Here is an 11,498-nt window from a genome sequence, read left to right on the forward strand (position 1 = left end):
TTCGTGGGCTACAACCCACTTCTTCGGATGCATCCGAAGAAGTGGGTTGTAGCCCACGAAAGCTTATGCTCTAATAAATTTGTTAGTCTCTAAGGTGCCACAAGTACTCCTGTTCTTTTTACAGGACCCTCTGTTGCTTTTTACAGATTCAGACTAACACGGCTACCCCTCTGATACTTGTGCCCTTACTGTGCAACAGCTGCCATTTCTGTCTGTTCCCATTATATAATTTTCGGACCTTCCGTTTCTCCTCCCACTCTTGCCTTCTTTCATATCAATGTTGCCATCTGTTCCCCTCCTGATATTTCCCTGTTACCAACTATGACTGTCTTCCCTTACTCTGTTCCTGGTAAACTAGAGCTGGTATCGTGCGAAATGTCCTGTATAATTTAATGTAAACATTTGTTTCAATTGTTGCTCAAGAAAGATTAAATAAAAAGGTATGGTATGCATGGCCTGTACACAGGCAAGTTTCGAGAGTAGGGGCAATCATGTTATATTTGCAAACTTTGGAGAGTTTAGCTTTTAAGATGATGCTCAGTAACTCTTGTGCTGTTTTAACCCAGTATAGATAACAGTCAATCAGCATAACTGCAACTGAGTTACTGAAGTGCAATAAACACAATAACGTGGTGATATTTTTCAGCAGGTGTCAATTTTCTACCCTCCCCTAAGTAAGGGACTTTGTTCCATGTTATGAACTGCTTTCCAAAATGTAGCTTTAAATGCATTACTATAATCCATGGGACTGAACAGCTTTTATTCTTCAGCAGCTCTATAATGAAAAAGAAACGTCACTCCCATGACCTGGTAGGCAAAGTCAGATTTAAGATGATATAAACTCTAATAATGCAAACATGACTCAAACTGTGCCAGTGAAACAACATTCTTCTCAATGTGACTTCCATCCAAAACAATATATTTATTGAAACTTATCTGTTGCAGATGAGGAGGTGTTTGTGGAAATGTCTTAATAGTTGAAAGGTTCATTCTGCTGGATTTTTAATAACTTTTTTGTGATTAAAACTAACTTAATCCCAAGAAACATTCCAAATCTCTTAAAGATTTTATAAGACATTCATAGATGAATCTGCCTGACTTACCCTGTTGTGCCTTGGACAGGGTGAGTTAAGGACAAAGTTTTAACCTCCAAACCAAAAAAGAAAAACACCTTGCTGTTAGAGACTTCTTGTTACTTAGGGTTACCATAATTTAATTTAAAAAAAGGAGGACACTCCACGGGGCCCTGGCCCCGCCCCAACTCCGCCCCTTCCCCAAAGTCCCTGCCCCAACTCTGCCCCCTCCCCTGAACGCTCCGCCCCCTGCTCCTCCCCCTCCCCTGCTTCCCACGAATCAAATGTTCGCGGGAAGCCTGAAACAGGGAGGCAGCAGGTAAGCTGGGGCGGGGGCGGGGCGCGGCCCAGTGGCTCCCTCCAGTGGCCGGCTGGCCCAGGCCAAGAGGCTCTGGCCCCGGCATCTCCCGCCTGGCTCGGCTCGAGCCCTGGAGAGCCGGCCCCCGGCTGAGCACCGCCGGCCCCGGCTCGGCCCCCGGCCGAGCACCGCCGGCCCCTCCCTCCCTCCCTATTTTCCCGAACATGTCCGGCTTTTTGGGATTTCCTCCTGGACGGGGATTTGAGGCCCAAAAAGCCGGACATGTCCGGGAAAATCCAGACGTATGGTAACCCTATTGTTACTTGAATTGGTTTCTTTTTCTTTACAACCTTAACACAGGCCTATTTTCTTAGAAAGTTTTGGCTTTGCTAGGAGAACCCCCTTCCCCTTGGATTTAGTGATCAGCTGGACAAAAACATCTTGTTTTTCAGGCCATGAATCGTTCTCTTGCCAATGTCATACTTGGTGGCTATGGTACCACTTCAACAGCTGGTGGGAAACCTATGGAAATTACTGGTACTCACACAGAAATCAACTTGGACAATGCAGTTGAAATGATAAGGGAGGCCAATAGTATTATCATTACTCCAGGTAAGAGGCAGTGACAGTGGATATTGTAAGATACTAAAGGGACATAGGTTATAAATCTTCATGATTCACAATCATAAGAGGGGACATGTGGTTTAGTGGTTAAGGTACTAAATTTGGAGTCGGTAGTCTTTAGTTCTGTTCCCAACTTGGCCACTAAGCAACTGTGTAGCCTTCTTGGGCAAGTCACTTCAGTTTTGTGTGTCTTGGTGTCTCTTCTTACCGTTTTATCTAGTTTATTTAGTTCGTAAACTCTTAAGGTCTGGAGCTGTCTCTTACTCTGTCTGTCTGTACAGCCAACACCTAGCACAACAGAGTTATAATCTCGGTTGGGGCTTTTAGGCATGATCATAATACAGCTAGTGGCAGTAATAAAATTTCTCTACCTTGGATTATTAGAACTGGAAGATTTTGTGGTTCTTCTCCACTAGCTCAATGTTCTATTTTTTGGACTGCTGATAAATATCTAAATCCAACCACTGAGATAATAAAAATCTTGAAAACACTTCTCATAGGGTTTTATAAAACCTTTCTCTTGGCCAAAAAAATGTAGGTTTTGTATACTTCTGTAGTAGAGTATCCTTTTAAAGAGAAGTTGGTCATTAGTTATATTTCAAGATTTGTTTTCATTAAACCACACGATGCCAATGGCTGCATTGGACAGCATCTTACTATTAATGTATAAAACTCCACCAGCACTCTTAGTATCCTTTTATGTATGCCAATTTAGGCAAATACACTGTTTCATAAGAGTTACCTTTGCTTCAAACAGGCACACAGATGTATTGTTTTGGTGTTTGGCATTTATTGCTATCGTTGGTACTTCCGGCACTATGTTACTGGAAGAATGCTGCTTACAATTTATGCCCTTGAGGGTTTTAAGGGCGATGCATGTTCCTCCCATGCATTATTTCTGTACAAAGTTAATGAAAGTAAAATAATTATATATCCCTAAAGGCTGTATCCCACCTGGATTTGCATTGTAGATATCCAAAATTTGGTGGAAGGTGCGAGTTTGAAGGTATGACAGTAGCTTCTGCACCAGATTTTGGCTATGTTTGTGTGAAACCGCCTGTTCCAGTACAACAGAACAGGATGTCTGTTTCTGTAAAGTTGACGTTTACCATTTGTAGATTAGTTGTCCAAACAGATGTGTTGATATCACAACTGTAGTTCAGTCTGGAGAGCAAAAAAGAAGAAGAAAAAATTAGGTTGTGCCGAAACTCTTATGAGTTATCGTGATGTTTGAGTTCAGCTTTTTTATGGTTAGAGCTTCTGGTGTACACGAAAAGGAAATGAAGCAACTTTTCCTACTTTGAACTGGAGAAACAATTGTTTAAGTATGGGAATGTTTCTTTCAGGTTATGGTCTGTGTGCAGCGAAAGCTCAGTACCCCATAGCTGACCTGGTGAAGATGCTGAAAGAACAAGGCAAACATGTCAGGTAAGTACCATTGTGGGGGTGGGGTGTGTGTGTGTAGAGGGAGACATAACAAAGGATTTTTCATTGTATGAAAATGCCCTAAAAGTCTGCCTTTTGCTGTCACCAATTATGTTTGTGCTGATATCTGAGAACAAGCTAACTGGAGGAATGTTCTAGTCTTATCAACCTACCACAGAGTATCAAACAGTCTAATAATTTCATGATACTGTTTAATCACACAGGTGTTGGTGCCATTTATTGACTTCAGTGGAGTTGCATTCATTTATGTCAGTAGTTAATTTTTAATCTTTTTAAGCTTAGTACTACTTTGTTAGGTCTGTCATGCTGGGCTCCATCCTTACAAGCAATGGCTACAACACTCTAACCTTTTACTACTGTTGCTCAGTATAAGTGCTCATGAAATCTTTGGAAAGTTGAATCTTTTTTTTTTTTTTTTTTTTAATATTCCCCTTCCCTTGGGAGTATCTGTCAAAGTACAGTCATTTGGTTTTCTAAAGACACAACATATGGAGGAGACTTCTGTTCAGGAACAGCTGCTTCACTGAAATATAGTAGAGGGTCCTGTTCAAATCATTCCTGTTTCCTAACTTTTGCTTCCCTCCCGGGGAATCAAGTCCCATGCCTGTTGCACTGTCACTGTCTTCTGGGGAGGTTTAAAGTAGGAGAGGACGTGGCTCTCCTGGAACTTGGGAGGGGAGGGCGGGGAAGGGAGTAAGAAGGGGAAGGGAATGCCAGGAAAAATCAATCCAATACCAGATGGAAGGATGTTATGGTACCTCCACCTGAGGCAGCAATCTTGACACCGTGAGTACAGGCTTTATTTCCCTCAGGAAACTTACTCTGGATTTCATTTTTAGCTGATTTATACTAATGGAATCAGTGCTTACAATCTGAGGAGCAAATAAAACACACAGTAGTAGCCAGTAAAAACACAAAAGGTGGGCAGCCCACCCTGAGTGGCTTTATTTACACTAAAAAGGGGGTAAAAAAAATCTGCATTTAAAATATTGGATAAATCTCTCTCTCTCACACACACACAAAGGCTAACAGCATTAAAAAATTCTACATTTCAACTTTTTCTCACACACCCACTAAATGCTATCCCACTTTTTTTCCTCCTCTCCCCCCCCCCCCCAACATGTTATGAGTTAGCTAAGAATGCCGAGTACTTGGTGGCAAATTCATTTTTAAATGCACAAGCGCTGGCAGGCTTGCAGACACTGGGGCCCTTAGGAGACTCTTGTAATGGGGTAGGAGAGGCATACAGAGCAGCAAGAGTGGTTGGCGATCTCTCAGGAGCCCCTTAGTCTGTGTCTAACAGTGAAGTGGTAGAGCCTGCTCTAAACTGTGGCAAGAGGTTTCCTTCTCAAGGACTTCTAGTCCTGAGGAGGGGAGGATCAGGCAGTCCCCTCTGTTAAGATTAGCTCTCTGATCTGGCATGTTCCTAAAAGTCCTCGTAAGGTCTTCTGTCTGTTGTCTGTGGCAGAGACTGTAACTTGCAAAGGATATGCTGAGAGCTCTGCCTGAGCCCTCTAGTCCCTTTGCAGCTCGCCATTGGACTCTCCCAAACGACAGAGCTGCATCATTTAGTCTTTTACACCCCATGCCCTTGGGTGTAAAAGCATCTAGCTTCTGATTTGTTTAGAACGTTCCTGCCCAGCCCACACTAGCTACTTTCTAAAGAGGTGGGCTTTTGTTGCCATTGTAGCTCCAGTCATAAGACTTTGGAGGCCAGGTTTTTATCCTGTAGTTTCCATTGCAAGTTGGACTATATTTTCACATCCATATTTACATCAACTCCTCTAGCTCTACAGGTAAAGGGTGTTGGAACTCAAAACAAATGTTAAATTCCACAGAATTTACCCCAATAGAGTGTTACAAAAAGGGGAAGCAATTCACAATGAAGCTAACAAACATGGAAACTTCAGTCCTTTCCTTCTTCCTTCCTCACAAGACTTAGCTTTCCAGTGCTTTCAATACCTGTCATCTCTCCATCGCTATTTGTTTTGGAAGCCATTTTTTAATTATGGTAATTTAATATCTTAAAAATTAGTCAAGTCTCAGTTGTCATATTAAAAAAAAGATACTCTGATAGATGCTGGTTAGCCAAACTCATTCTCTAATTTCTGTGTGTTTATTTTAAATACATAGTGACTTTGCTTTGGAGTCAACATTCTAGCAATTAGTGTGTTTTTTCTTCTCCAGTATCTTCCACTTTAATAGAAACGATATTGATAGTACCCAGCAGTGTTTGTAGTACATAATTTGATGGATAAGAATACCAGTTAGTAAAATTGTTCATTAGCAATCACCCAAAATAATATACTTCTGTGTAGCAGTTTAATCTACATGTAGGAAAGCTGAATGAGGCCCCGATGTCTTTCTTTCCCATGGCAATTGTTTTCATCCCTTATTTTCTCACCATTAGTGGAAGCTGGTTTCATTGCCGAATTGTGTTAAAGATCCTGAAGGCCCATTAGGCATGTAACAAAAAAACCTCATTTGGGGTAATATGATGACAGTGTCCTGTTCTTTCTTTGATTTTTCCTTTTATAGCTTCTGTGTGGGCTAGCTTCCTTTTTTCATAATGATATAAAGTATTATTGATTTCACCTTGCATGTCAGCTTTGTATGGGAAAAATATGAACGAAGCTTTGTGAAGTAACTGGATTATATTTAAAATGAGTCAATTTCAGGAAGAGAATGCTGCAGTGGTTACCTAGTATTTTAATGAAATAAATCTGTATTTACAGTTTGTGGTAATTTAGGCCTTTCATCACTTTGTGGAGCTCCCACAGTGTTCATTGAGTGCAGCTGCTGTCCCTCTGGTTTCAGTAGGTCTGAAGTGCCTCAGGACCCAAGCACGCTCAGCATCCAGATGCAGTGACACACACACACACATCCGCCTTGGAAGCGTGCCAGCATGGACATACGATTGTCATCAGTTTGTTATGCCCATGCTGTGCCAAGAAAAATTGCATTTGTCATATGGTCTTTTTTTGCTTCACGGCTTATGATTGATTCAGAGACACTGTTTCCTTAACTTTGCCTGTAGCCATAACATGCTCAGTGAAGAGCATAGATTATATAACATGATGTATAGCATTTTATGACCAGGTCTTAAATTCAGAAATACACGAGGGTTTGCAAACTTAAGTCTGCTTTAGTTATTAAAATGCATTGCTAACATCACCACTGACTTGAAATGATCTTGCAGCAGATCGCATATTAAATGTATTAATAGAATCATGTAAGAAAACTGCATGTTACTCAACCTTCCTGCTGGCTTTTCCTTTCTTGTTATTGACTGGTAGAGCTACAAAAAGTGTCATAGACTTAGAAGGTTCCCAGAATCCAGTAGGAGCCAAGGGAAGACACTTGGTCTTCAAGCAGTTTTATTCTCTGTTACTGCCTTTGTAGTACTACAGAGCTGTCATTGTAGGCTCTCCATTTACCATATATCTTGAATGGTTCATTACAATGCATGTAAGGGCTTGATTCCGAATTATCTTAATGCACTTCTGAAGTGCATTAAACTAATTCAAAATAAGGCACCCTTAATCTACAGCAAAAGCATCCGCATAGAGAGTTAATCAGGAATAGCTAGTCCACTTTAAAATTCTATGGATGGATGTTGAGGGCTTGCCTACACTGAATTTAATTCAGATTAAGGTAGGGTATGAATTTAATCTCTTAAATTATATATTATATGGTGTGTTTAATATAAAGAAATGCTCAAATACATAGCATATTGAACACTGTCCACAGACATTCTAGATTCATTATATTTTGGCCATGATATCAGTTGTGTGACTTTATAGCCATTCTTGTAGAATGTGTGTATTTAAAATTTCTGCACAAGGTGCAATAGTAACCAATTACAGTAGGTTAAGGAAGTTGCATGCAAGTGCTGAAGTATTCGAAGAAAGCGCACACACTTAATTTTAAATCTATTGACTAACGCCACAGGCATGTGGGTTCTTTACTTTTTAGCTGCCATAATCAGTGGAATATGCAGTTGTGAGAGAAAATCTAGATTACTGTCTGAATATTTTTCTCAAACTTCAATCACTAGATGGCTGGTCTTGACTAATTTTTTTAGGTTAATATATTGGAAGGACTTATGTGCTAGTGTCTCATGATCTTGGGACACAAGGCAAAGCTCCTATCTTCTTTCCTAGGCATTTGAAAATGGGGGAAATTGTAAGGTAGGTGGACTTGAGTTTTTAAATTTACCTAGGTTACGGGTGTTGGGATGTAGTCAAATTGTATTGCTGCATGTAGGATACTAGGTCTTGCATTCTAATTATGCCAAGGGTTTCTGGAACATATGGATGGATGCCATCTTTAACTTTTCTTTACATTTAAGTAAATAAAACTAATTAGTTTGAATTCTTACATTATTCTTTCAAATTACATGAATCTTGCCTTAAAGAGTCATAGCGTTTAAGATCAGAAGGGACCCCAGATCATCTACTCTTATCTCCTGTATATCACAGGCCACAAACACCAGCCAGAGCCCGCACACCAAACCCAACAACAGAAATTAGACCACAGTGTGGTCTCATGTGGTCTGTAATACTGTTACTTGCCACAGGGAAAGGAATAAGAGGGACCAAGTTGCATCAATCCCTGAGGCCCTTGCAATGCCCAGGAATTGATTAGGTGAGATATAACCAGAAAATCCTGGCAAGTGACCCATGCCCCAGGGAAGGTCTTAGTTTCCTAGAAGAAAAACTGGAAGTGTTTTCTTGACCGAAAGCTCTATTTTGTAAAAATTGACAGTTTAAAATCTTTTCTAATCAGGCCTTCTGTTTTTTGTAACTCAGATTTTTGTGAGCAATAAACAAGTGCTAGAGTATCTGCATGCCCTTTGTACTTAAATTGTCATTCATGTTATCTCTCCATGAAACTAGAGTGTGTTTTTTAAGAGAATTGGCAGATGTGTATGTACTGGGAACAGAGAGGCTGCACGTGTGGGACAGAGGGCATAGAAAGTTAAGAGGCGAGAAATTGGGCTCTGTTCAGCAAGCTATCCTGTGTGTGTATAACTTCTATAAATGTTCAGACATTAAAAAAAATTTGTTGAGCAAGCTAAAATAGGCACCAAGCAGATGTAACTTACTTAGAGCACCCTATGTCTCATCAACTTTGGCATAGTTACAGAAATCCTATTTTTACATGGATGAAGTGCTCTGGGAGGAAGATTGCCGGACACTGACTCCTGTGTGTTGGCGTTTAATGTTCATGCATTATGCATTCTTTCAGTGCAAACACCAGAGTCACATGACAATGAAATAATCTTGAACCACTTCTGCAATGGGTTAAATATAAATAAGCTCATTCAGGATTGAGGAAAATAGTATTGTTTTCTTATCTGTTTTGAGTAAAAAGATTGACTACGTTAACCGCAAATAGTAAATCCCACTCTGAAGTTCTTCAGTCCTCAGTAAGCATTAAAAATAGAATACTACTGCATCTGTAATAACATCCTAGGCAACTGAGTTTAAATTCAACACAGATAAAATTGCACAAATCATTAAAGCTCTTTTATCAGTGCTGAAAACTTATCCCAGGATTCCTGACATAGTCTGTTCGTGTGTGTGTGTGTGTGTGTGTGTGTGTGTGTGTGTGTGTGTATCTAGTTTTGTAGTTTGGGAAGGGTTTGTTTTTTCGTGATGGGGTGTGTATTGTAGGGGAATGTTTAACATGACAGTCTAGATGTATTTATAGGCTTACATGGCATCTTCAGATTTTGCAGAATCTAAGCTTTCATTTTAAAAAAGGAAAGTTTCTAGCCAATAGGGCTGCGAAGAAGACAGTCCAAATGTGAGCTGATTGTAACAGATGCAGTACTGTCTTCCTGCATCGGCAGAGAGTCTGAAACAGTAACCCTTTATTCATGTCACTGAGGTGGTAAGACTGGGTGGGCATTGTACTGTAAATGCTGGGCCATCTCTACAAGTGGGTTTGACTTCTTCAGCCTAATATGCCCCCTCATCCCACTGCTTAATTTTACATATATGCAGAGAATGTATAGACAAAGGCCTTTTGCGCAACAGAAGACATCAGCATGTGTAAACAATTCTACCAATCAATTTTCATGAATCCAAATGCTTCTGACTTGCCCACAGAGACTAGCTTTTTCTAGAAGAAACCCATATAAAGGGCTGGATTTCAAACCAGCTCCCCATTTTATTTTATTTTTTGGCATAGTTTTGCACCTAAAATGTATTCATGTATTTTTTTTCCCTGGTAACTCACGTGGGTACAAAGTTTGGGCACAAGATTATGCCTCTGAAACTAGAGACTTAGTTTGAAAAAGGGCCCAGAATTGTATAATCTGACTTATTTGAAGTCCAAAAAGAGAACCTGTGTTTCAGTACAGCACTGAGCCAACCCCTCTGATAAAGTAGAGCATGGTCATGAATTTTAGTTCTTTGGACTGAACTTGTAGCCTACACACTTTGCCTGACACGTATAAGTTCAGCAGGAGGAGATGCAAACATTTTCGTGATATAAGGTCCTTTAGTGTTTGACCAAAAAATAAGAAATTTTAAAAACATTTTCCTTCAATTTTTTTTGTTTGAGGAGAAAATCTTATGTTCTTGCAGCACTAATATTAGAGACACTTGAAAGAGAATGCTTCTTAAGCAATTAAAGATTATTAATAATTCTCCATCGTTTCAATTTCTTCCATAAAGTTTGTCTCCTGTTGTATTTTTAGGTATTTCCAGAATGGAATGAATAAGGGGGGGGGGGGGGAGGATTTATTTTAAAGCTTGTTGTGGGAGAATAGATTTGGCAAATATATTATGCCCTTAAAAAAGCTTGTCGTTTTCAAGAACTGCTGTTGTAATGTGCAGTGAATAGGACATGTCGCACCCATTGCATGTGATGGTGGTGAAATCAAGAGGTTGTCATAAACTGGAGGGGATTTCAAGTTGAGTGCAAATCTGTAACTACAAAAATAATTCTTCAAGGTTATACGATGTTTAGATGGAGCATTTTTAAAAGTGTCCTCTTTTTTTTTTTTTCCTGATGTTTCTAATGTAATCTCTTCTGTGTTTGAGGCACTTGGTCTGCTCTTGCTTCTTCTCAGCCTTGCCATGCTCACCTGAATGGCTGGTAGGATCTTCCTTTTTGAGATGAGTGGATAATTTCACTAACTATCTGTGTAAATGTTGCCTGTATGAAATCTTTATCAACACAATCATGGTGAGTGTCTGTATCCATGCGCGCACGCGAACACACACACACATCTGGTTTGACAATCTTGCACGCATTTGTTCCAAGAGGTACTGGCAAGCTACTGTCATATTTGGTCATCAAGACTCTCAGAAACAAACTCCCTTTGGGAGTCCTCTAAATGTCTCTTGTCAAATAGATTTTGTGTAAACAGTTCATAAACCTTCCAAATGTGTAGTGTATGGTTTCTGGCGGTGTTTGTCAAAATCTGTGAGAGATGATGGTCCATACCATAACTCCTCCCACCAACCAAAAATATTTCTTTCCTCTTCTTCCCCTTCCCTCAGGAAGGTGAAAGTTCATTCACTTGGCAACTTATATGTCGGTTTGGGGATCAGCCCTGGAAACAAGGTTGTGATCTAGTATTTAATAGAAACCTCAAGCATATTTTGTTTTTTGTTTTAATTTGTAAGCCAGCTTTAATCAAAAAGAAGCTCGAATTTTATTAGTAACTAAAGAGAATTTTGTTGGGAAATCTTTGTTCCTGGCCAAAATAGTGATGATTTTCTAATGTGTTTCAAAATAAGAGTTCTTCTAATGTACTAAAAATCATTGCATTTGGGCGCAGTTTGGAAGCAGCTGTGCTGCTGCACATGGTTTACATTACTGAGTGGTTGGTGTGTAACTTTAGGCCAGAGGTGGGCAAACTACGGCCCGTGGGCCACATCCGGCCCGCGGGCCCCTCCTGCCCGGCCCGTGAGCTCCTGGCCCGGGAGGCTAGTCCCCGCCGCCTCCTCTGCTGTTCCCCCTTCCCCGCAGCCTCAGCTCACTGCGCTGCCTGTGCAATGCTCTGGGTGGCGGGGCTGTGAGCTCCTGGGGCAGCGCAG

The 11,498-nt window shown here is 40.5% G+C and overlaps 1 protein-coding gene across 4 annotated transcripts in view; it reads left to right on the forward strand.

The window, feature by feature from the left end:
• Positions 1-11,498, forward strand: part of NNT (nicotinamide nucleotide transhydrogenase) — a 63,836-nt gene that overhangs the window by 41,038 nt on the left and 11,300 nt on the right. For all 4 annotated transcript variants that reach the window (XM_026649078.1, XM_026649079.1, XM_026649080.1 and 1 more), the window contains exons 18-19: positions 1,824-1,983; positions 3,342-3,423. In XM_026649078.1, the coding sequence (XP_026504863.1) occupies positions 1,824-1,983; positions 3,342-3,423 (242 nt within the window). The remainder of the gene's footprint in view (positions 1-1,823; positions 1,984-3,341; positions 3,424-11,498) is intronic.

This window comes from Terrapene carolina, unplaced genomic scaffold (assembly GCF_002925995.2).
Source record: "Terrapene carolina triunguis isolate 2854851 unplaced genomic scaffold, T_m_triunguis-2.0 Scaffold69, whole genome shotgun sequence".
In the NCBI taxonomy this organism is placed as follows: Eukaryota; Metazoa; Chordata; order Testudines; family Emydidae; genus Terrapene; species Terrapene triunguis.